This window comes from Conger conger, chromosome 3 (genome assembly GCF_963514075.1).
Source record: "Conger conger chromosome 3, fConCon1.1, whole genome shotgun sequence".
Taxonomy (NCBI): domain Eukaryota; kingdom Metazoa; phylum Chordata; class Actinopteri; order Anguilliformes; family Congridae; genus Conger; species Conger conger.
This window is the reverse complement of record NC_083762.1, coordinates 19,483,660-19,509,979: the sequence shown is the minus strand read 5'-3', so window position 1 is coordinate 19,509,979 and position 26,320 is coordinate 19,483,660. Positions and strand designations below refer to the sequence as shown.

At 38.3% G+C, this 26,320-nt stretch overlaps 2 protein-coding genes across 2 annotated transcripts; one reads left to right on the top strand and one right to left on the bottom strand.

Annotated features, from left to right (window-relative positions):
• Nucleotides 1-668: 668 nt before the first annotated feature.
• LOC133125140 (sex hormone-binding globulin-like) lies at nucleotides 669-8,228 on the top strand. Its single transcript, XM_061236883.1, has 8 exons — nucleotides 669-892; nucleotides 2,000-2,097; nucleotides 2,354-2,543; nucleotides 4,473-4,631; nucleotides 5,127-5,286; nucleotides 6,047-6,189; nucleotides 6,594-6,786; nucleotides 7,651-8,228. Exons 1-8 carry the CDS (start codon nucleotides 800-802, stop codon nucleotides 7,779-7,781), a joined length of 1,167 nt encoding a protein of 388 aa, XP_061092867.1. The 5' UTR covers nucleotides 669-799; the 3' UTR covers nucleotides 7,782-8,228.
• Nucleotides 8,229-10,701: 2,473 nt separating this feature from the next.
• On the bottom strand, nucleotides 10,702-18,160 carry grk1b (G protein-coupled receptor kinase 1 b). The gene is made up of 7 exons (XM_061235159.1): nucleotides 17,462-18,160; nucleotides 14,734-14,861; nucleotides 13,720-13,877; nucleotides 12,979-13,062; nucleotides 12,516-12,640; nucleotides 12,001-12,202; nucleotides 10,702-10,994 (listed from the first exon to the last, which is right to left on the bottom strand). Exons 1-7 carry the CDS (start codon nucleotides 18,158-18,160, stop codon nucleotides 10,702-10,704), a joined length of 1,689 nt encoding a protein of 562 aa, XP_061091143.1.
• Between the last annotated feature and the right edge of the window lie 8,160 nt (nucleotides 18,161-26,320).

Genomic DNA, 26,320 nt, shown 5'->3' with positions numbered 1-26,320 from the left:
GGCCCCAGTTGAGATCTTTAAAGAAGGGGTGGTTCCTCAACTCATCACAGCTATCGTTTTTGAACCCAAGTCGTTTCATGGGATCTTTCCCCAACAGGCCCTCACACAAAGCCTTGCAATCCTTGTATATCTGTATAGGAGGCTGGGTCATTCAGGATCTCCGGGTTACCTCAGTATTTTCCACCTAGATCAAGTGATAGTAAACACAGCAGCGTGACATGGCCACAATAATCAAATACAATGGGCAGCTTAAAACATGTTCAAAATAACCATTTATTGGCTCTGTTTAACATTGTATTCTTCCAAGACAGCCCTCAGGTTTAAGGGATGGTCAAAGACGCCTTCAGGTTAAAGGACAGGCAGGAGAAGCGCAGTCCGGCACATAGACCGTGTTGTTGTTCCCCTTTCCCATACACTTTTTATCATAAGGTCGTTCATCAGTAACAATAACATCACAAATTAGGAACTGGTCATATCACAATGCCTTAGCTAATTTAAGCAATTCTTCTTAAACATTCTTTCTTGCTTAAGTGTTTAAGAAATAGGTTTCAACAGTAGTATTACGAAACAGGTTGAAACATCATCAGTTATCAGTTCTGATAATATCTTACTGTTACTACATCATTCACCATTGTTACTACATTGAACAGCTATTTAAACATGTTTTCTTGGCAAACGTGCAACCGTGAAATCACATGCTCCAGGGTCAGAGACAGGACAGGCTTATTCATACATTTGCAGAGAGACCAAGGAGAAGAGGCCTGCCATAGCTGGTCAGAATATCTGAGCGTGCTGAACAATGGGCTCTAGGGAGGTCATGCTGGTGCTGCTCTGTATGAGCTCTAGTTGCCTGGGACAGGCAGCTCAAGGAAGAGGAAGTGGAGCTGAAACGGTAAGTCAACTTTTGCACATTGCGGGTCTGACTCATCTAGTTTTACTTAACGTTTTTTTTTACCACCTGATGCCTACTTTCTGTTCTGAGGAAACAAGGTCGTAACTCAGCATTTCTTCAGCGATTTTCTAAATCTCACTTGACCAATAAAAACATTGTCTTTCACTGTCGATGCAAACACAACAACAAATCAGAAAACACATTTTTCTCCACATACATTTCTCCAAATACAGTTTTTTACAATGGCTAACAAGAATTTTCAATACTGAGTTGATTTTTTAATAACACAACTCTCAGCAGCAACACGCAGCTTGGCGCAGCAGCTCAGTTCATGTTCAAAATGCACTAAAACTACCAAAACTCAAAGCAGAATTGCATCAGCAATAGAATCTCTACTGTATGTAATGTACTACAGTATATGTATGTACATAGATGTAGTTTACATTGAAAATATATATTGGAAGTCTCAGGTACAGTAATGCTGGTTTTCGTTGAAATAATTTTTCCTCATGTTCTTGTCAACATCGCATCGTATGTCCTCTCTTGCTATACACCAGGGAAAGCTCTGTGCATGCCTGATCCAACCTAGGCAATCATCAGCTGATATATCCCAGCATCCGGCATCCATCCTCTATGTTGAATGGCACCATTCATACTCCCCTCCATCACCCCCTCCATCATCCAGCCATTTGTCTTCCTCTTTCACCCACTTTTGTATTTCGTCCTGGGTCCATCTTGAACAAAATCATTCCAAAGTTAAAAACAAGTTTTTAATTGGATTGTGTCTATAATATCTATATTATCATATTTTGGAGGTAATATCTCAAAATCCTCTGAAAATAGCATGTCATATGATGGTGTAAGGGTGTACATGTACGTACTGCTTAGTTTGATTTTGACTGTGAATATTGAGTGTATGAGTGTGTGTGGGACTGTGGAGAATGAAAGTATGTTCATGATGGCTAGTGGCAGTATGTATTGTGTTTGTGTGCAGGTATATAGCAGTATGTGACTGTGTTCTGCATATAATAATGTAGGATGCTGTATGTAGAAGTCATGTACTTTGGGCAGGTAGGTGTGAAACAGCTTATGTTGTGATTTGTGCAGCAACTGATATCAGGAAATGGGCTCATCAATCTTGGCAGAAGATGGGGTTCCAAGTCACCCTTGATGCACATCAGTGTAAACATGAGAGAAATTACCAGGTCAGTCAATCTTAGGTCACCATTCAGTATGTCATCATAATATTTATATGAATTACTATCCCGAATGCACTATGTATTGTTACACCTATTTAATTATTGCTTTAAATGTACTATAAATGTATGCTTATCATCCCAGTTGTGTGGGCTGTGAAAGTAGCATTTTAGATAATAAACCAATGTAAAACAAAATATAGAAAATTAAATTGTAATGCAAAAATGGTAACACTCCAGTGTTTTTTCCACTTGTCTTCCACAGCCTGAAGTCCTCATTTGAGTTAAGAACACTGGACCCTGAGGGTGTGGTGTTCTATGGCGATACGAAAGGAGGAGAAGCCTGGTTTGTGCTTGGACTGAGGGGGGGTGTGCCCGAGATGCAGAACGGAAAAGGAAATTCACTGAGCAGTGTGGCAGGTGGCCCCAAGCTCAATGATGGAAAGTGGCATAAGGTAGCAAAACTGACCACACAATGCGTGCAGTGGGGTCCCAGTTTTTGATATACAATTCCTTTGTTTTTGCTATACACTGAAGACAATTGAGTTTCAGGTCCAAAGTTATACATGAGATGACAGATCTGAATTTCAGCTTTTATTTCCTGGTATTTTTTATCTAGATTTATTAAACAACTTGTTAAAAACATATCCCCTTTTGTATTAGACCACCTACTTTTTAGGTGAGCAAAAGTATTGGAACATGTGACTTGTTGCCCAGATGTGTCCTTTTAGATTGATTGGTTTAAAAATAAATAGTTCTGAATGTCTCCCCTTGGTTTTAGCCTTGAGGAGAGACCTTGCTGATGCAGTATAACTACCTTGTGTCTTGTTGCTGTGCTCAGTCTTGCAGTCTTGCCATGGTGTATGACTTCTGACATTAAACTGTCTTCAGCAATCTCACCTTGGAAGCAGAGTTTGGCTGTGTAATGTTTCTGAGTTTGTTCCGTTTGTTTTAGTGTTATTACTGTTTATTTTATGTTAGTTATTCATGTTCATCTGGTTAGTGTTGCCCATTACAGTTTTTGCATTCGTGATCCCCTGTTATGTCTGTGTGTGAATGTTTCTGAGCTCGAGTCATTCCCTTGTCTGTGTGCTTCACTATTTGGCTAGTTTCTGGGTTTTCAGCATTTCTTCCAGCCTCGCATTCCTTACTTCCGGCTTCTCTCGATTGTTAAATGTTGTAAAGCACTATTCTTACTAACTTCTACTAATTTAGATATTGTACAGTACTAATCCGATTAATACACTTAATGTCTGTCTAACTAACAAACTAACAGTCACTTTAATTGGGTAGTTTAGATTTAATCACGTAACTAACTCACTAATGTAATCTCATAGCTTTCCACGTTGTTCTGTAACTCCGAATTACTTGCTTAGTTTCAGCAAAGTGTCCGTACCTGTCTCTTACTATCACTACATCTTCACTCTATGCAAATGTCTACTCCCTAATCCGGAGCCGTTTGTTTCACATGTGTTTACGTGCATCCAGTCTGCGTTTTCGTCTCCCCCTGTTATTGTATCATTACCCAATTATGTTTCCCACCTGTTGTCTATTTGTTTAGCCCACCTTTCTCCTAGCCCTGCCTAGATTGTCACCTCCCTCAGTCTCCGCATTGTTCGTCGTCAGAACGTTGATCATAGATTTCCGAGTTGCCTTGCCCTCTTGTTTTGGTTGCCCATCATTTCTTTGGTTTTTGATTATTTGCTTCGCCTTCTCGATTCAGATTTTTGGCTCAGCCGTTTTTTCTGACTCCCTGGATTTTGACCTTCGATTGTTTTTTCGACTATTCTTTTCATTCTGATTTGGGCATTGTCTTTTGATCTCTGCTTTTGGGTCCTCAGTGCCGTACATAACAGGCTGTTCCTCACCCAGTTTTAACCCTCCTACAGAGCTGTTTCTGTTTCAGTTAAGGATTGTGTTTCAACCTACATATTAAATAGATGATCATTAGCTCCTGTTTGGTATACTTGGTTAATCACACACCTGACTTTATGCCTACAAAATCCCTGACTTTGTGCAAGTGTACCGAGAAGAATTGATGCTGGTTTGAAGGCAAAGGGTGGTCGCACCAAATATTGATTTGATTTAGATTTTTCTTCTGTTCACTCACTTTGAATTTTGTTAATTGATAAAATATAACCTATTAACATTTCTATTTTTGAAAGCATTCTTACTTCACGGCATTTTTTCACACCTGCCTAAAACATTTGCACAGTATTGTATATCTCCTCAGCCATTTTTTAACGCACAAAACAATAACATCAAATTCATGAATTGAATATTCATCTCAAATTGATATCTGTGAATTTCTCCTCTAGTGTAATTCTTAATCCTAATTCTTGAAATGAATGTTAATACCTGTCCCACCTCGCACTTCCCACCAGGTGGAGCTCCACAGTGACGGCCTCTTTGTGTGGTTGGAATTAGACGGCACGGCTGCATTGATGCTGGGACTTCACACAAATCCAGATTCTTACTTGACAGGAGAAATGCGTCTCTCTCTTGGGGGAATCCTTGGCAGCGAACTGGAGCTTATGAACTCGGTCTGTTTGTCTTCCTTTGATACTCTAATCATCGTTACTTTTCGTACATGTGTTAATTTACTGTAAACTCAGTGAGCACTTTATTAGGTAGACCTGTACACCAGCTTGTTAATGACAATATTTAATCAGCCAATCATGTGGCACCAACTAATGTCTAATAAATACCTAATAAAGTGCTCAGTGAGTGTACATACCTAAAACAATTGTGCAGTGCCAAGAGTTAATACATCCTACAGATTCTTCATCCCATTAATACTTATTTTTCACAGGAAAAAGTTTAATGGTAGAACCAGTTCACAGGCCTAGACTTAAGTACTTGAAGTATTGTTCCACAAGTTTCTAGTCATGTATGATGGCCATGCATACCTCTCATTATCATCGATTCATTCTCTGAAATACCCCTCAGATTTATGAATACTTCTAAAACTTCATGGCAGTATAGCCCAAAGCCATCTCGTACCCTATACTATTGTGTGTTTCTCTCTCTATGCCCAGCTTCAGACAGAGATGGATGGCTGTGTGCGAGCAGGGAACTGGCTGAACATCAGCGCCCCCTGGCAATTGGGCCCTAATGAGGTGCTCCATCCTTGCTTCGATGAGATCCAGAAAGGCAGCTACTTCCCTGGGACTGGCCTGGCTCTCTTTAACTCTTCAGGTGAGAGATGATGAGACAGCAGGCCTTGGATGACAGGGCCAATTCTCCGCCACAAGCTGGAATAGTTCTAATTTCAACTTTTTTGCTGTGTGGGGGAACATATTTGCTCATGCACTCCTCACCATCTGGTTTGATTTTATAGGTATTTTGTCTTACATTATTAAACATTTTGAGTGTCACTGACATTGCTGAATGTTCATGAGTGTTCTATTGCCGCCCGACTGTAGCCGTTGTTCTCAGCAATCGATTTTACAATTTTCTGTCAGTATTACATGTGCCAATATTATGTTAATCTGTCTCCATCCTTGATGACAGTAACAGAGAAGTATAATCATAAGGTAAGGGGAGATCCTTCAAACTCTAGCTTGGACCTATATACTATAAGTATAAGTATAATTATAACTATTTCAGCTCGATGACTTAAATATTCCACCTAATATCGTAGTTTCTTGTTGTTTGGAAAACAAAGCTTGATATTGTTTCTTGGAGTTGGAATGCTGAATTGTTCACATTGTGACACAAAGATATAAGGAATTCCACAAAGTCCAAGATCTCCATTTTTTTGGGATAAATAGGCGGGATAAATTTGCTTACTGTAAATCAGGTGACACCTGTTTCATTTACCATCTTGGCCCCAGCAGGGTCAGCATCATCTGAATTTGGCCATCATCTCATTTTCATTCAGGGCTTACTGTATTGGAGCACTGTATTGTGTCCACTATGTATTGTAGCAAGGTCCTGAAGGTCCTGTGCATTGCAGACTTCCCAGCAAACCAGATGGAAGATGGTGGAGCTGAGGTGAAGATCCAGGGACACTCCTTGAGTTGGAGTGGGACTGTTCTAAGCCTGAAGGGCTCCCAGGATGAAGCAGTGCTCACCATCACTGCCAACCCACAGACAGAGGTATGAACATGCATGCAAATGCCTGTACTCTCATATGCAGACGTGTACACAAGTTATTATATAGACGTGTAGGAGATATTATTGATGGTAAAATTCCCACAACTCCTAAACCACTACATACCCTTAAATTGTATTTGATTCCAGTTCCCTCTTTTCTATCATACCCCTTGCAATTGCTTAAATTGATCTTACAGGTTAGATAAATCTACACTGTATTAAAAATGTACTAACACTATTAAATGCTTAAGTATTTCTCATACAGCACATTCTTGAAAATGGAAGTCATGTACTTACTGTATATTTTTCAAAGAAGCTATCTTTAGTAGTGTCACTAAAATAGATGTTCTTATTTTCCAAAACTCCAAATTCACTGTCTTTTTCATGTATGTACACATGTGTTATAGGAGCTTATTGTGAAATTTGGCACACAAAAGGGCAGTCTGAAGTTAGGTCCACATACTCTGTATCTGAAATTATCAAGCCATGAAGTCCAAGTGGAGCTTGGCCAGGAGCAGCGCTCGAATCTGGTGGATGATACACATGACTGGGTGACAATGTGGAACAATGGGATGCAGCTGGCTTTTGGGGGAGTTCCAGGTAAGTTGGTGAAATGGCAAAATGGAATGCCACACTACATTCATAAAAGTCTAGTATCTTTTGTAATGTATTATTATCTCTCTTTATTCTCTTCCTCAGATATAAGATATATATATCCGTACAAACAATGGGCCTCATGCATTTTTGTATTTTTATCGTAATATGTCTTACTTTCTTTTTTATACAAGTGTGCCACGTCAGATTCATTTTCTTACAGGGTCACTTCATAAAACTCTTGTAAATAATCATGGAATCTCACCTATATATAAATGAGTGCGCGTTGATGAGAAATGTTTTGTCGCCCCAAAATAAGGCTAGGCCTGTCCGGAATACTGATAAATAAAAATGGCATCTGTCCATTTAATTGGTGGTACTGTTGGTGGTTTCCGTCAGATAGATAACCAATGGGATCGAAAAATACAAGGGACATAGTCTACCACATAGTCTACACCTCATTGGGTAGACTCTGGTTCATTGGTTTTGGAAAAACATAGCAATACTCTTATTCCTCTGAAACAGTCCACGAAAATCCTCCCAAAAAAATTTAAGTCTGAGTTTTGTGAGTAATGCACATGTGCCCATCATGCACTGCAAGCCTCTCCATAGAAAATTAATGGAATGTGTTGCTTACATAATTCGTACACCAGGTCAGGACAACTCGTAAATTTTGTTCCTGCATAAGAAAATGGTGAATGCAACAAGTTTTCTTTAATCACTTGTGTGAGTGGTTTCACCACAAATCTGTTGGTACAAGTGGTTCTTGCATGAGGCCCAATGTTAACATTGGTGTTACATAGTTACATTTTGATGAACAAAAAGTGAAAGATTTGAATGAATGCAGACCTCAGACATTTTCCTTTCCAGATGACAGCGATTCCAAATGGCTGGAGGGCTGCCTGTCGCTCATCCAAGTCCAAGGACAGGATGTGGATCTGGACCGGGCCTTGCACCAGGACAGCTCTATCTCCTCCCACAGCTGTCCTTTCTCACCTTAAGCAATGTGACGTCTGGTGTACTGGGTGGATCCATGTTTTCAACCTCTTTTCCCTTGTCCCCCTCACCTCACCCCTTTCTGTTGATCCATCAGGCCATATTATTCATCACAAAACTGGACTCCCCCAGATCACACCTTCATTGTTTGATTCTCAACTACCTATGATACTCCATCATGTCCTCAGTCCTAACTTTCTACCAACTTTTTATCCCTTTTAACTCTTGATTGTTTCACAGTTTCTTCCCTCACACCTACAATGACAAAAATATAATATACAATTTAAATTGAATAGATTTCATGAAGAAAATATTAGAATAAAAAATATTTAGCAGCATTTAATTCCATTACATTATGCTCAATTTAAGACCTTCAATGCAATCAATTTTTTTTTACTAATGTTTCTAAAAGACAACATACAAAACAATAATAAAAACACCCAGAAACCTGACTGGACTTGGAGTACTGTATCTTGTTAAGTTTTCTTTTTCTTGCTCATTATTAAGCATATTCATTTATTTGAGAGTTCAGATTTTCTGACCAAATTTGACTTTAAAACATACATTTTTAAAACATACATTATAGAGCACATATTCTAGTTCATGCATGCATACTAAACCATTCAATAACACACATTTAGTCAGCCATTGCTTTGATTCATTTATTCTATTTCAATCATTGTTTTCAATTAAAATAATAAGTAAGAATCCTGTCACACTCAATTAATCAATGGCTGGCTGATCAAATAAATAACTTGTTGTACGGTTGTTCAGAAGAAGTAACCAACCGTTGGTCTACCTGTACCTGCAGCAGTTGTTTGGACCAGCCTGGGATTGCCTGAATCTTTATTGTACAAATATGACACAATTACAACCATGCAATTATACAGTTGCTCAAAATATTTTATTTACTGTAGAATCTTTATGTTGTCATACATATCATATTATATGCATCATCACTTGACTTACGTTAGATAATTCTGCAAAGACCTTAGTCTATAGTCATCAACATCCACCATGGGTTCCTCTAAATAATTTAACATAATTGTTAAGATGTAAATTCACTCTTTAATGCACTCTTTAATGCAATAGTTTGAATCATGCTTCAGAATTTGTATACCTGAAATGTAATATTTTTGCACCTCATTTGTTGATATTGAAGATAATGTATACTGATGACCGAGGCATATTATGGGCATGCGTGGGGGATTTCCACACGGGCTCCATCAGAGCATGCTCCACACGGGAGACCCCTGGCCAGGAATACAGGGCCTTCCTGCTGTGAGATGGCAGTTCTATCCACTGCACCACTGTGGCATGTGCAGTATGCCCCCCACATTGTGTCTCCATTATGTCAATTATTCAATGAGCCAAATATGGTATAACCAAAATGTGTACATCTGCGTTAATCACTACAGATGACAGGTTACCATTCCAAAGTACGGTCGTGTCACAGACCTTCCCAAATAACTTGTTTCAACATTGAAATTAAAGTTTCAATAAATTAGAGCATTCCGTTTAAAAATTATATTGAAATAAATTTTAAGTTAGGGATTCCATTATTGAATAAAGCCTAAACTACACTATGTTTACATTGAACAAATCTGTCACATACACAAGAACAAGTACCATACTGTACACGTTGTTATCATATCTGTACTATAACAACAGACAATGTATTCTGACAATGGGAAGCCTGCCATTACACAACATTATTCAGAAGCTCTAAACATGTCTTCTTTCTGCATATTAAATACTGTATGTGTTCATATACGAAGCACAATTTACAATCAAAGAAAGAAACGTTGAACTAACATAATATATTTATTTATATTAGTCAAAGATGAAAATGTGTAAAAGTAACCTAAAGGTTAGGTCAGTACCTTTGAGGTTTTGGCTAATTTACCTATTTTTATTTATTTGTGTCAATACAATGCAATAGAAAACTTTCCTTTTAGAGAACTGAACACTGACAAGCTTTTATAATCGCAGTGTGTTCCTTAAAATTTGTCTCGGATCTCGGTCCTCGGTACTTTTCATTCATGTTTTACGGCTAATTAAACAGCGCCCTTTCCGTGAAAATATGAATGCCACATTAAGCTTCATAAGAATGAATAGGTTTTACCTGCATATAGTCACAATTACGATTCTCTTTGGTAGCCGCGGCTTCATTTTTTACTCGTTTGATCATTCACACTAAAGTACAAGCAAGGACCAAAATTGGAGTTTCTGCTTTACGTATCCATATTGGTTTTTCTATACCTGACTATCAACTCTCTAAGCATTGTTTTTTAATGTCACATCAAGATACAATATGTTAACCACAGCTCACCCTTTCCATCATTGCATAGGTCATGTTTTTTTTGCCATGCCATAGTGTAGTTGTGGCCAGCACAGTCATATTCATGTCAACATATGGCAGCATAGTATGCCTGAAACAGCCTGCAGTCTATAAGAAGAGACTAGCTGGAATTCAATTAACATTTGTCCTTAACTTTAACTGACAATCAAAGGCAAGACTTTAAAAGCAATACTAAGGACAGTTAATTGATTAAATGACAGCCAATATGAGGAAGTTTGTAGCCATGTTTTGCACACATCTGTTAGACCTCTTTCAACAAAAAAAACCTTTTTGTACAAGACTACTGTAGATTTCAACATGAATTTTCCGAAAATCAACTCAAAATAAATCCCATGGGGAAAACTGCAGGAGCCAGTTAACTTATGAACAATATTTTTTTTGTGGACTATTTAACATCTGTTGCAATTTCTTTTGTAATTCCAAAAGACTTGAGGTGATATAAGTTGTATGGTGTGGTTAGAGTTCATAAATATTATGACAGAAAATGTAGATTTTAGTTTGTATTGACTGACCCTCTGATTTCTGTTGGTCAAACTTTTCTTCCCTTCACCCCCCCCCCCCCCTCAGAGCAGCACACAAGCCCCACCCTTGGCCTCAACAGGTGGAACAAAGTTGGGGTCAAGGTCATTTGGCAGCTTGCCATTCCCCGGCCAGAGGTTGAGTTCACCAAACACACCTGTCTCAATCATCTCCTCCTGCCATGGGATGGGAATATTCCCTGAGGAAAAGTCATCGAAGAACTCTGTATCCTTGTTGTCAAGAACCACTCCTTTGATAGTGCTGAAGGCACCCACATCATCGATATTCTTTGCATACACCATTCTTGGATCAGGAACAAAGGGTGGCTTCAGCATGCCTGGGAGGAAAGTAGGTAAAAATTATTCTTTTATCAAGAAGATAGGTGTGAGCAAATAGAGTTTAATTTAGAAATACACTCAGTGACCACTTTATTAGGTAGACCTGTACACCAGCTTGGTAATGCAAATAGTTAATCAGCCAATCATGTGGCAGCAACTAAATGCATAAAAGCATACCGATATGGTCAAGAGGTTCAGCTGTTTCTCAGACCAAGTGTCAGAATGGGGAAGAAATGTGATCGAATTCACTTTGACCGTGGAATGATTGTTGGTGCCAGACAGGGTGCTTTGAGTATCTCAAGAATTGTCACGCACAACAGTCTCTAGAGTTTGCAGAGAATGGTGCGAAAACGAAAAAACATCCAGTGAGCAGCAGTTCTGCAGGCATAAACACATTGTCAATGAGCTCAGAGAAGAAGGACCAGGGTGGTCGAAGCTGACAGGAAAGTGAAATTAACGCAAATAATCACACATTACAACAGAGGTATGCAGAAGAGCATCTCTGAACACACAATGAGTCAAACCTCTAAGTGGATAGGCTACAGCAGCAGAAGACTTAATAAGTCAAAAAAAGAAGTCTATATTTGCATTAACAAGCTGATGTACAGGTACCTAATAAAGAGGTCACTGAGTGTGTATCCTATGGTTTGCTAATGTATAAATATTAATGTAACTAATACAATAGTTAGTAGTTAACAAATACATTAATTAATGTAAAGTTAATTTCATGCTCAACTAATGTATTTGCACATCAATTATTTAATGTTAACTACTAGATTAATTCATTCAAATTCATGTACCCTTATTGTAACATGTTATGTTATTGTGTGACATGTTATGATGTGGTGCTGAAAATGCACATAGCAAAATAAATGTATTATGTTTTATTTCAATCAGCTTAGAATTGATTACTTTAAAAAGCATAAAAATCCTCTCCCTCGTCTTTACTGTCAGCTGGTTTACAAAAACAATTACTGTGTGTAATGACGCAGTAGTTCTCCCCACCTCCTTCTAGTCGGCCCCAGTTGAGATCTTTAAAGAAGGGGTGGTTCCTCAACTCATCACAGCTATCGTTTTTGAACCCAAGTCGTTTCATGGGATCTTTCTCCAACAGGCCCTCACACAAAGCCTTGCAATCCTTGCTGAAGCTATCTGTATAGGAGGCTGGGTCATTCAGGATTCTCCGGGTTACCTCAGTATTTTCCACCTAGATCAAGTGATAGTAAACACAGCAGCATGACATGGCCACAACAACCAAATACAATGGGTAGCTTAAAACATGTTCAAAATCACAATTTACTGGCTCTGTTTAATATTGTATTTCTTCAGCTTTGCTGTAATTGTTTTACTGAAGATGACTCAGGTTCACAGGATTTTTGCATTCAATTTATTTATTTGTATCCTTTCCAGGAGAGTTAATGTGTAATGAAGAAAGAGAAGGTGCATGACATGTATATATATATTTTGGGGGCCAAAACTGTTCAAGCAGATGTGGGGGTGAGTTTGGGGACATACTGTACCTTTTCACCACGAACCCTAAAGGGTCCTTTGGCAGCAATCATTTCATACAATGTCACACCCAGGGTGAAGTAATCCACAGTGTAGTCATACTCTTTGTTTTGCAGCAGTTCTGGAGCCATGAATCCTGAGACAGCAAGAACCAACAGCATCTCAGAAAACTCATTAAAGAACATTTATCAGTGACCTACTGTAAATTCAAGATCATGGGATAACAACTAGCATTGAAGGGTGAAAACATATATCTGATCTTTTATATTCTGGTATGATGAAACATTCTAAAATTCTAAACCCTGATGCTGAACAAAATTCTGGAGTTATGAATCAATCATTAATCATGAATCCCTCTGATTCATTCATATATGAAGAAGTCCTGCCAGCTGTTGCAGCTGGTGAGTTCTACTGTACTATTGTTAAATCAAATTGTTAGCTATTCCTTGAATATAGTTTGAGTAGTTCACTGACCTGGAGTTCCAGCATAGCCTTTTGTCTTGTCTTTACCAGGTTTCAGCTCCACTGCCAGACCCAGATCTGACAACCTCACATGCCCTGTTACAGAGTACAGGGTAGTAAAACTAGTGATTCGTGATTAGAGCATTTTAATGTGATTGCATGCTGTTCTTCCCATAAATTGCTGGAACACATAAGCATCACCTCGTGTAATAGTTACATGAATGTAAACATAGTCAGGACAATACACATAGAGAAGCATTCCATAACTGGTTTTTAAGCAGACAGTGCCCTCCAAAGTATGGTACTGGTAGAGTGAAATTAGTTATTTTTGCTTTTGGATTAGAAATTATATGACAAGAATATAGATAATCAGCTGACAATTACAGAATCAGGTACTTTTGTGTTAAGAACCTTGAATAGGAATGAAAACACTGGTGGACTCAGAAATAGACACCATATGGGTGAACCAAGGAAGAAAATTACAGTTGATGACAGGCAAATTCTACAAGCTGTGAAGAAAAGCTATAAAACAATGACCAGTGACAGCACCAGCGGCCCCCTAGGGCAGGGGTGAAAATATCACAAACCACCATTATGCAGAAGACTTCAAGTGCAGAATTGGCTACACTGCAACATGCAAACATCTCATCCGCAGGAAGAATCGTAATTTCATTCCTCCATTTCCATTTTTAGGGGGGCAATGTAGAGGAGGTAGAAACAAAATGGGAGATTGACAATAGTGACTGGTGGCACCTGCATCATCCAGCAGCACGTTCTCTGGCTTCAGGTCCCTGTAGACGATCCTGTGCTGGTGAAGGTGTTCTAGACCACAGATGATCTGGGCTGTGTAATAGCACGCTCTTGGCTCCTTGAACCCAGGGTTCTTCTCATCTACATTGTACATGTGATATCTATATAGGGGGTAAATTGCTTTCTGGTCATCCATTTTCTGGTCATTCAGTTTCATTTCATGCACAATGCTTTTGTATTTTCATTTTTCTGGTATGTGACAATCAATCACATTGGACTAATTCGGCATTTTTTACAATATCGCTGTATACCCTGGCCTAACCCTTACAATCATCAAAAACAGTGACAAGGAAATGCTTCCTTGATGGAATGTACTGCAGGAAGAAACCTTCGGAGGAACCCAGACTCAAAAGGTGGAACCAACCTTTGAATAATATACTTTATCCTGCAGTATGCTAGCTGTGGACTTCACTGCCCACATACAGATTAGCCATCAGGATGATCCCCAAGACTGATTAGCAAGAGGATTAGAACAAGGCTACGAACAAGGTGTGTGTGTGTGTGTGTGTGTGTGTCTGCATGTGCTTGTGTGTGTGTGTGTGTGTGTGTGTGTGCGCGTGCGTGTGTTTCTGTGTGTGTGTGTGTGCAAGCGCATGCGTGTGTGTATGCGCATGTGCGTGTGTGTGCATGTGCTTCTGTGTGTGTGTATGTGTGTGTGTGTGCACGTGCATGTGTGTATGTGTGTGTGTGTGTGCATACGTGAAAGTGAATCCATGTTTGTGGCTTCGCTTACTGTATCAACATGCTCCTCTCCTGGTCCGACTCTATCAACCACCTCTCCTGGTCCTCATCACATACCCTAGCTGTATTCCAATCACCCTCTTTATAATGCATGCATGCAGGCACATATGCATGCACACCCTTGTTCTAAGCAACATTGATTTCAGGTCATTTCATGACTTGTACTCCCTTATGAGGAAATTATCTTAGACCATAGCTATGATCATAAGTATGCACCTCAGGTCTCCTCCGTTCATGATGGTCATGACCAGGCAGAGGTCATTCTTGGTCTGGAAGGCATACGCCAGTGTCACAATGAAGCGGCTGTGCACCTTTGCCAAGATCCTCTTCTCAATTATTGCGCCCTGAAAGACATAGTTAGGATGAATGCCGACAGATCCATTTCACTCTAATACAAATGCATCCCACCAGTTCAGGAGTAAGGAGCTATTGAATATTCAATTGAATTTAATTTTATTTCAGACACATAGGTGCATATCAATGTCTTCTGTCAACTCTTGAAAAAGCAAGTCTATGCTATCAGTTAATTTAAGATGATCTATGTTCTAGTCCTAATTTTTGTTCTGCGTTTTAGCTTATGACTTAGCATTATGTTATGCTGATGTTACAGTATCACTATATTCACCGACTAGGCACATTATGTTACTGGTAAAATAACAGAATTGCAGTGAAAGTTAATTCACATAATCATATCTTATCATGAGTAGCCAAACAATATTTTCACAACCAAATATCAGTCAGACCATAACTCGGTGCAGATAATTGTACAATAATTGATTTCTTGCTTATTCGAACAGTAATACATTGGGCTAGACTGCCTTACCAGTTTCAGATAAACTGTGCACTTTCCATATGATAGACTGAAAGATAGTGTGTAATATCTGACACAGCTTTGCCTTCACGCCATGGCCTGGAGTTTCAGCCATGACTTACTTGGAATAAATCCCTCTTACTGGCATCTGACTTGTGTGATTTTATCTTTCCTTTTAGTTAATTTATGGGACCACCTTATCATGATTTTAAATGAGAGAACATATTCCAAATTATTATTCTTAGTGTAGATATTGTACCGTAACATAATTCTTCTCAAAAGACAAAAAAAAAAAAAATTATCACAATCATAATGAGATTAAGTAAATCTATGAATTCTATATTATATTGCTGCCATTTGTCAGACACTCTTATCCAGAGTAACCTACAATGAGAAAACAAGTGAGTAATTCAGTAACCATAGAGGTGGGAGGTAAATAGGTAGAAAAATGGGAAATCTAGTATTGACTGTAAATTAGTTAAGCCTGTGAGGGAAAATAAACAAGGACACAGAATTTGGGATATTTAATTCATATGTGTGTACATTATGATTAATTGCTGTTTCTATTATTATTTTCTTTTTCATGGCGCCAAAAAAATTATTATTATTTGCAGCAAACATTTGTTACTGTTGGTATTTCAGAGGGGTATGCCTGGTACAGTGCTCACAGTAAAAGGTATCTTTATGCATATTATGTGATATGTTACTTTATTTTTTAAAGAGTGGACCTGTTGTGTGGACTGGTTTAGGACAGTCTATGTAAACGGTTAATCTAGTAATGCTTTGACAAGCAGGAGAACAATTACAATAGACACTTTCTCTTCTTCTCTGACCTCACAGCTTCTCTCAGCTGCCTACAAGCCTCTTTGAATAAATATGGCCTGCTTAGAGTTTAAACTAATTCTCTGCACTTAAGTAACACATAATCTCACCTTTCACCTCACCCCTCAAATCTCTTTCATTCTTACTCTCTCTTTCTCTCTCCTGTCTCTCACTCCACTCTTTGAAATTTTCCCCATCTGCATTATATACTAGTATAGAAGACAGAGGATGGCTTTCTGTAGTGTTTTTATTTACTTCTTCATATACATATAAATGTATACTACAGCTCTGTCCCAGGATTTTGTTGGCTGAAAAGCTGTTACTGTAATTACTTACAGCAAAGTGGCTTGAGTATGCTTCAGTTACAGTACTTTTTCACACTGTACAGATACCTTACAATACCAAGCAGGTTCACTTCCCTCTCAGCTGAACATCTGACTTCTGTGCTGCTGCGCTCATTGATAGTGTTCTAAAATCATGTATCTTATGCAGAAATAAATGGGTTATTGTTATATTACAACATCTGTTCATTTTACTTTTTAATATTCCTATGAATAGACAGGCAGATATTCACAGTCACCCTCTTATGCATGCACATGGACACACATATGCAGACTAACCCAGCCAAAGGGTGCTGGAAGAACAAGAATCATTATTCAGTGGTTTAATCTTTTGTCTTTGTGTGTTCGGGTGTGTGTGAGTGTGGTCTGTCCACACTGAGAGGCCACTCCCAGATGTCAACAATACACCTCCAGAAGCAGCCAAGATCTTACATAAATCAATTATTTCAATTATATTATACTATTGTATAATTAATTATCTAGTACATTGTAATTAATTATATAGTAATTATATATTATTGAGGTGATATAATTGAAAAGCTAACAAATTATGATTTGTTTTAGGAGACCAATGTTTTGGTGGGGGGGTGGGGGACACACACCCATAAATGGTGGATGAGCATGAAAATGTGTGGCCATGGTACTCTGCCTTACCAATGAGCACCTATTGTTCACAGATCCAAGCAGTGCTTCATTTTTAGCTGTTTAATTATAATTTCTTATAATTGCATCTACTAATAAATGAAGCACTTGGAGCTGACAAAAAAAGATTTGAACATTTTGAAACTCCAGGATCAGAATAAGACTAGACTAGAGCATACCACGAGTTAAAGAAGGACACCATGATCATGGAGGCAAATCATGAGAGAAACTAAACACAAAATATCCCGCTAGTATATGGGACTGACAATGAAAATGGAAAGATACAGTAAGATCAGGGGTGATTAATGGAGTCCTGTCTCGTCCCTACCTCATAGCCCTTGCGTTTCTTCAGCCTCTTCTTGTTCAGCTTCTTGTTGGCATACATCTTGCCTGTGGCCTTCATCTGACAGGCATGCACCTCCCCAAAACCTCCTTTGCCCAGCACTCGGAAATCCATGAACCACTCCTCATTTACCGACTGGCCCTCTAGCCACTTGAACTGCACATAGCGCAGGAAGTACATACTTTTCTTGAAGCCGTCGAGGGCAGTGGTCTCCAGGTGTTTGAGCATCTGCTTCTCACTCTCCTTGAAGAGGTCATTCCGGATGTTAGTGTAGTCCGCCTTGACGCGGGTGATGGCCTTTTCCTCCAGGAATTTGCAGAAGGACTTGGAGGCAGAATCATAATACTTGTTGACAATCTTCTGGGCCTTCTGCTTTCGATCCTTCTCCTCTGAGATGTTGTAGTCCTCAATGTCCTTCCACAGTTCACAGGGGGGCTTATGGGTTGGCACGGATTCTAGGTACTGCTGAAAGAGCCGCTGGCCAATGGGCTGCTTCACGCACATGCTGTCGAAGGTCAAGTCCACTTTAGTCTTCATGTGCTCGCACTGCTTGATGTGGGGTAGAACCAGCTTGGCACGCATCTTCTTGTCTCGCATGGTGGCTGCTGCGGCACCGTCCACGCTGCCACGAGCCGCCACATAGGCCGAGTTGGCCACCACTGTCTCCAAGCCACCGATATCCATGACAGCACTATGACCTGAGAGGGAATGAGATAAGGAAGAGGAGAAAAGTTACTATCATGTCTGCCCCATTGCCATTTTTCCATGCTTCATCTCATCATATTACATTTACGTTACAGTAAATTCATTTTGCAGCTTACAATATTCGCAGACCAGCTACTGTATATGCAACATCACTAAAGCATTCAGGTGAATTAACTATGCTAGCCGAGCATGCCAGGGGATGGGATCCCATTTAGCACTCCTCAACTTCTCCCATAGTCTTGTTCTCTACTGACTGTTATATGTATTAATTGAACAAGGTGTTCAATTTAAAACATCAATGATTCATTCAAGATAATAGTACAAAAATTAAAGACATCCTAACATGAGTAAATTATTCCAGCATAGTGAACAAAATGGCTTTCAGGACAACAGAAGAAAACCACAAAATCCCTTTACCTAACCAATATTCTTAGTATTTGAAAATGCTACATCAATATTGAACATTAAATGCAATAAATACACAGGAAATGAGTTACTACACTATAAATATGAACATGCACCATGCATTAACAACCGGTTATAGTGAGCACTATGCATTACGTTCAATGGGAAAAATTACTCTTGGTTAAAAAAATAAAATAAAGCAACTACGTATATTCTGATAGAATTAGTAATAAGAACATGTCCCAAAAATGATTTAAATGATTTAAAATTTTCAATTTATGAATTGAGCTCCTTAAAATGACATTTCCCTTTGGCTTCCAATTCCAATCTTAGAAATGGAAAATGTTCTTTGGGCATAGTACTCATGCACACAAGGCGTATTTACCTAAATACTGATTTTCCAAAATTAGTTTTATTAGAAATCTAGTCAACTTGCGGTATATGAATAACACAATCAATATTTAAAAGTGGCCGTATTTGATTATGCTCTGTTTGCCAATCATACTAGAATATGCTCTGCCTGTTTCAGCAGACACTGTATGCAAAAACTGCATTCCATCTGGTCTTTGGCTCTGCAGGGGAGTTGATATCTCTGTGTCTTTAGATCATTGGCCCAGGACTGCAAGCCTGTTACAGAGTTCTACAGCCCTGCTACCGACTCCAGCTAATTTATCCATTGCTGAGAAGTACACTTTTACAAATAAATCCTCTCACTCAGTCTGACCAATATCCATTGAAATTAAGCTTTTCCTGGAAATAGTTTGATAGATTATGTGTAAGACTCTGCTTTTTCTGTATTTTGTAGCCTGTAATTCTACTGTATTGCATTTGTGTTACAGGCATTTAACAGCAACCCTTATTCACAGTGACTTCCATTCATTTTACAATATTTTTATATAGCTTTATGTTTACCGAAGCAATTCAGAATGAGTACCTTGTTCAAGGGTGCAAGGGCAGTGCCTCACCTGTGAATTAACAATTAGGAATAATATTCATACTGTATTATTTAAATAAAAAATATTGAAATAAGGGCATTACCCAAGTATGAGCTGAATTATACTTGCTGAGCTGAACACATCATGATATGTTGCTGTAATTCCCATTAATTAGGTTTCATTAAATAACTAATTTTTAATGATTGCTCAGCAGTGGATTTAGGTAGCTGTATTGGCATCTTGCTGCTAAAGATAGATAGATTTTATTGCAATCAAGTAAACACATTCTTTTCTCATTACACAAAAGCCCTCATCACTGCTGACCACTGTCTGGAAATGCAAAAGTAAGCCTTAGTATCTCTTTATGTGTCTCATTACTTGGTAAGAAAAAATGAGCACAGAAAGACAGGAGAGAACATAATATCTTTAACCATATTATTTATTTTATTTTATTTTATTTTATTTATTTATATTTCTATGATGATATAGTTTAAATGATCTTTGCCTATAATGGGGCACTTGTTCTCAACGCCTCGGTAACGTAATGCAATAGAAACTTTATCAATTGCTCTTGGAAGTAACAATAGTCAATAAAGTTTCATCAATACGGACCAATGTTCATTGAAATGCCCTGTGTTAACTTTAATGTCACTAAGATCAGTCTGGTATGGGGATAGGGACTCTATGGAAGTCATCTCTGACTTTGTATAACCGTAAAGTTCATTAAAGGATTACATTAAAGGCTCAAACATGCTCTCCTTTTCAAATGCCTTGCCATCTTAGTCTCTTAAAAACATGACAACCTCCATTTGATACAAAATATCTCATATACAGGAATCAGCACCTTTTCAACATCCTGGGGCCACTCAATACAATTTATCTGCTGTAGCTTTAAATTGGGTTAATTAGTCTGTTAAATTCCACTGTGATTGATTTGTGTCCAACAAAGCTTATTAGATACAGATCCGATTAAGTACCTTCATTTTTGTCATTGTTGCTTTTGAATCAGTATTTAAAGCAGTCGCTTGTGGACTAAGCTGAATTTTTTGAAACTATGCAGCTAGCTGTAGCAACTGATTAAACTAGCATTAAAGAAAATCTGCAGACCAGGCAATCTAGCGTTGGGTGACATTGACAGGAGGGCTACAGTACTTATTTGTTTTTGATTTTGGAGTTATGTGGTATGTGGTATGTGAATGCTTTATACGTTGCTTAATTATAATGACAGATTTTACTGTTGCTGATTACAGATAGGCTATTGTTGTTTATCTTGTTAGCTAAAGGTAATACAGCCATACAAATAAAACCAGACAAATTTATTCTCAGAAAGTACATAATGAATGACTCATGATGTTGTTGAATTTACAGCCTTTTTCAACGCCAATATTTGTTTTGGTCTAATACTAGATGGAAAAGCCCATCAAAGTTTGTCTAATAACCGGCATGTAAATTAATCATATAATATTCAAAAAGTATATAAAAGCAGCACAGGTTTTCTAGATGCCACCAGTTTAACACATATAGCACATATATACTTTCCCCCATGTTCCCTATCCTCCCACACCCCGCAATTAAAATACATTTAAAAAAGATATTTACAAATTATATACATGGTTTCATGATTACTATAAAACTATAAATGACACATCATTGAATTCAACAAGGTGCAACTTACTTCACTCGTTTGTTCTGAAATGGATGCCAAAAAAACAAAATCCAGATTTTTTGTAGTCCTGTTTTATTTCCCTTTTTTATTATCCTTTAAATGTTTTTAAGTCAGGAATCCACTACATTCTTTTTAACCAAAGATGCTACTGCAGTCATTCCTTCCTGTCATTCACCCCCTCCCTCCCTTTCTCTCCTCTCCCTCTTTTCTTCCTGCACCCAGCTCAGGATGTTCAGAAACAGACAGAATACAGGCTGTGAATCTAAAATCCTGCTCCATAGTTTGTCGGCTTGGGGGGATTACAGTCCCACATCTTAGGGAAGGAGACTTGTCGTGAACTATTACGATAAGTCTGCTGGAGGGTTGATGCCTGATGAAGAGGATTTAAAAACACTGAAGCCCCCAAAGAACAACCCTCCCTTCCCCAGCCCCCTACACTCACCTTTCCTTCCTTCTTGGTCCTCTCCACGATCCTTTACTTCAGAATTTGCCAATGTTATGAGTAGGATAGGGGCATGGTGCCCAAAGAAGAAATATTCATTTCTTCATGATGGTCTCTTTGTCTGTATAGCTAAGCCCACTGAGACACAGGGACAACTAAATGTTAGCCAGGAAGAATTTCTATCACTCAATGGCACATTTCTTATGGAGAAGAGAACATCTCTGATTTCCATTAGATGGTTTCTCCCAGGGATGGCCTCATTCTCTATGGGTGCAGTCTTTAGAATCTTTGCCACTAACATAGGATGCATGCCATGTCTAATGTATTTAGACAAATAATGACCCAACTTCATGTTTTAAAAAAATCAAATTAACATTGTGTTAGATAGCAAACATAAGCAATTTGTATAAGATGGCAAATATGAGCTATACAAGGTATTAATTCCAGGTAATCCTTTGCAATATGAGTGAATTAGTAGCAGACCTTGATATGTATGATGTTGGACCTCCAATGATAAACCTCAGATTTAATCTCACTTTTAACCCATACACATGGACCATATACAGTATTTATACATATATACATGTATATACAGCAAAGCTATGCAGAACCTTTGTGAATTTTTGAATTATGAAGAAAAAAAATGATACCAGAAGAAATGGAACAGAACTTTAATACTTCCAGGTTGAGATCCATAACAGATCGTTGAGCAGAGCGCCACTCCTTAGGACAGGAATCTAGTGCTATGGAATCTGCTTACCGAGTTGGTGTGAAAGAGGGAAAGGTTATGAAGAAGATCAAGGAGAGGTGGATTATCTCACCTTCGGTCAAAGACCTTGATGCTAAAATGAGCCAGCATAGGTGCGTCACAGGGAGATCCTATACTGATCCTGGTCGGTCATCCCTATGATGTCCTACATCATTATTAGCATTGGATGTATTCATCTGCAATTAATTTGGCTGGCATATCATGCAGTGCACTATCAGCTGACATGGTATGGGTTTTCATAATGCTCCAATAATGTTGTGTCAGTGTTGTCATGATATTATAACCTGGCAATCTGGCAATTGCCTTAGCTTTGCTTCCTGTCAAAATGTAACATTTTTATATTTACATCTGACTATGTGTATATGAGTCTTCTTGTATGTGTATTTGTGTGGTGGGGGCAGGGAAAGCTTGTCTTATTATCAGCAAAATGTAATTTGCCCCTTATCCTATTTGTTACCTGAGGTTTATGAGTGTGAGGCCAATGCACCCTAAATCCAGCTCAGTATTCAGCCTGTTAATTGATATAGATGGAAAACATGCTAGAGGTTCTATGTATATGACCTGAGCAAAGTAGCTATATTATTTCTATAAATTATATTTTCCACAAATTGAAGCAGGCAGCTTCTCTTGAAGTTGGAAGTGACATAGCCCTGCCATTTCACATGCTATGCTGTGATACTCTCCACATTCTTCTCAATATGATAATCAACTACAGTCAGTGAGCACTTTATTAGGTAGACCTGTGCTCCAGCTTGTTAATGCAAATATTTAATCAGCCAATCATGTGGCAGCAACCAAATGCATAAAAGCATGCATACATGGTCAAGAGGTTCAGCTGTTTTTCCAAATGTCAGAATGAGGAAGAAATGTGATCCAAGTGATTTTGAGCGTGGAATGATTGTTTGTGCCAGACAGAGTGGTTTGAGTAACTCAGAAAAAACATCCGGTGAGCAGCAGTTCTGCAGACAAAAATGTGTATAAATACCTAATAAAGTGCTCACTGAGTGTATATTGCAATTGGTAGTTTGACTCAAAATATATCTCTCAGGAAGCTGCCGGATCCCATGATAAAACCTGGAAATGTCTTCTATAGCTCATTAAAATGGCTGATTTTGACTGGCTGTTTGGCTAATCCTTAGTCGAGCTGAACCGTCTCATATCACTAATACCCAGAGACCCCCATGTCAACTAATATGCATAGTTTCATAGATCATGTAAACAGAGGATAATAGCAGTGTTACCACAAAGCTCAATTCTTAATTATATTAACCAATTAAAGGTAGGAAGGTAAAACTGCCAACAGGGAATACCCAGACACTTTTAAAGAGGTCTACTCCTGAGAAGATTACAGTCTCCTTCGAAAATCATACAACCAGATTACAAAGGCCACTGATCTCTTCATCCTGGTTTTTAATAGTATTTCCTGAGGTGTAGGCTTTACATGGAGAATAATGAAAAGAAAGCAGAGGGGAATAGACTGAGGTAGAGCTGGGAGTCAAGCCAAGGATTCAACCAGTGGTGCTATACACCATTTGAACAGGTACATGGGGCTTAATGAGGCATCTACATGGTAAAATGGTAAATGGCTGCCATTCATATAGCACCTTTATCTAACGTGCTGTAAAATTGATGCTTCTCATTTACCCATTCATGCAAACACAGCGATTGGCTGCCATGCAAGGCATCAACCAGTCTAGGATGTCACATAAACAAAATTAAAAGTTTTAGCTTTTAGTACTCTGCATGATTTAGCTATCATGCAGAGTACTATGAATCTGTTTTAGTTCCCCCTTTTTGGTACTCAGCCAATTGTTCGCTTTACAAGATGGTCACAAACAAAGATTACTACCCCAAAGCCAATTTCAAGCCGACATTAAGTGTACAGTACTAGACAGGCAGGCTTAAAACGTATGCCTTCAATATTGCGGGAAAAAACTGAGGTAAATAGAATTTCTTTATGGTTCAAAAATCTTTACCGTTGTTTTACTCAGCAAAGTAAAGTACATAGCAAATACAATATTTGTATGAAAATGCAAAGTACACGATTCTGTATACATGTGAGAATCTGAGCTGATTCACTTAAAAATATGAAATATGTTACAAATATTACAAGTCAACCTGATAATACAACAAGAATGTGTCAACATTGTCCATTGTCCAGTTAGCATGTACATTTAATTCTTCAGCATAGGTCTTCAGTGTCCCCCTAGTGGTGTAAAAAGAGACGCATGACAAAACCCTGAGGGAGGAAATGCTTATGGTTCCGAGCTACATGATTGGCAGAATCCCCTGAAGAATGTGTGTGGTGAATCACAATGTTCTGTAATTCAGTAATACACATACATAAATGTGATGATGATCAGTGATGATGCTAATTAAAATGAAAGGTACAATAGGTAATTTCGGACTTCTAACGGTCAAGAGGGGAATAGCAGCAACAAACATCTTCAAACCACAACACTGTTTATCCCTCCCCCTTCTCTGTAAATGTGCTGACGTTGAAACGCCATTGGCTATGGCAATTAAAACCAATTTTCAACCAATGAGCTTGAATTATTGTACAGTTATACTACAGTTATAGAGTGTCAGGCCATCAACTGTATATTTTGAAACCCGACTATAAACACGTCAGAGGGTGAGTCAACATGTCAGTGAGCCTTTTTCAATGATAGGAAGGGATTTACAATGGTCTTGTAACAACATTTTAACACAAAAATCTTACCTATTGTACCTTTAAGTCTTTGGTTATACCAAAAACATTTGTAATGGCTTTTATGCATTTAGTTGCTGCCACATGATGGGCTGATTAAATATTACATTCACAAGCAGGTCTACCTAATAAAGTGATCACAGGGTGATGGCACAGCCAATTGAACATCACACTGCGCGTCTGCCAATAACCCCGCACAGAGTTAAAGGTTTAATAGTATGTGAAAGCCTTTGGTAGTCCTATTATAAGAATAGCATTTGTTTTTGACCTCAAAACTAGTTATATTACCTTTGTCCCAGAAAATTACCTGGATTTTTATAATTACATTCCCAATTTAGTGTACAACATAGTTAACATAGTGACATAGTTAAACATGGGTCCAGGAGTGGAATTCAATGCTCATGGTATGGCATAAGAATTCTCTGATAAAATATGAATTTGCTAGACCTCTGTATTGTATTGTAAGGTTAAAGCTTGACATTGAAGGTTCTTGATAAAAATATATTTTTCTAAAAGTAAAAAAAAAAAGGAAAAAAAGGGGAAAACAGTAGTTAATACACATTTAGTTAAGTTTCAATGTTTTTGTTCAACTACATTTCAAGGTGATGTACACAATAATACATGGACCTTCAATTTACAGCTTGTTTAAATCAACATGACATTCAAAATGAAGATGGTGGTGATAATAATGTGTGCAGTTTTACTTGCAGCTATCACTGAATGCCTAATTTACCCGGCTATGTGGTTGCATTATCGAGGTCAAGCTCTGCTACAGTTCCCACTTAAAATCGCTGTGATACTCGGAAATTAATCCCAATATATTTTACCAAGGATTGACTAGGTTTTTTTTACACTCATTGGTGAGCACCCATGAGTCAAGACTGAAAGTCCTTGAAAATTCACATCTGCATTGTTCCATATCTGACCATTCGGTCTTCCCATCTTTCCAGTAGATGGCCAAAATTCCTGGATTTCACTCATATTGTACATAGAAACCTCCAGTTAAACTTTCACGTTAATACACTAAAAACATACCAGGCCTTTGACTTATACGCGTCTGTAGGCGCATGGGTGCACTCTATCAGTCAATAAACAGCTGCAATGCCGAGGAAACGGAAATTGTGCAGAGTCATCATATTAGCATAGCTAGCTAAATTACCAGATTTGCTTAGGATGTTAGAATTGAAAAACCAGAAAACAGGAGTTTCTCGT

What these genes read in the sequence shown, in the direction of transcription:
- grk1b (XM_061235159.1), bottom strand. Translation starts at nt 18,160, where the DNA reads ATGGATATCGGTGGCTTGGAGACAGTGGTGGCCAACTCGGCCTATGTG. An exon ending in AGAAACGCAAGGGCTATGAG is followed by an intron (nt 14,862 to 17,461) that starts GTAGGGACGAGA and finishes TATGTCTTTCAG; the next exon opens with GGCGCAATAATTGAGAAGAG. An exon ending in AGGCTATGCTGGAACTCCAG is followed by an intron (nt 12,641 to 12,978) that starts GTCAGTGAACTA and finishes TTGCTGTCTCAG; the next exon opens with GATTCATGGCTCCAGAACTG.
- LOC133125140 (XM_061236883.1), top strand. Translation starts at nt 800, where the DNA reads ATGGGCTCTAGGGAGGTCATGCTGGTGCTGCTCTGTATGAGCTCTAGT. An exon ending in ATGATGGAAAGTGGCATAAG is followed by an intron (nt 2,544 to 4,472) that starts GTAGCAAAACTG and finishes ACTTCCCACCAG; the next exon opens with GTGGAGCTCCACAGTGACGG. An exon ending in GGCTCTCTTTAACTCTTCAG is followed by an intron (nt 5,287 to 6,046) that starts GTGAGAGATGAT and finishes TGTGCATTGCAG; the next exon opens with ACTTCCCAGCAAACCAGATG.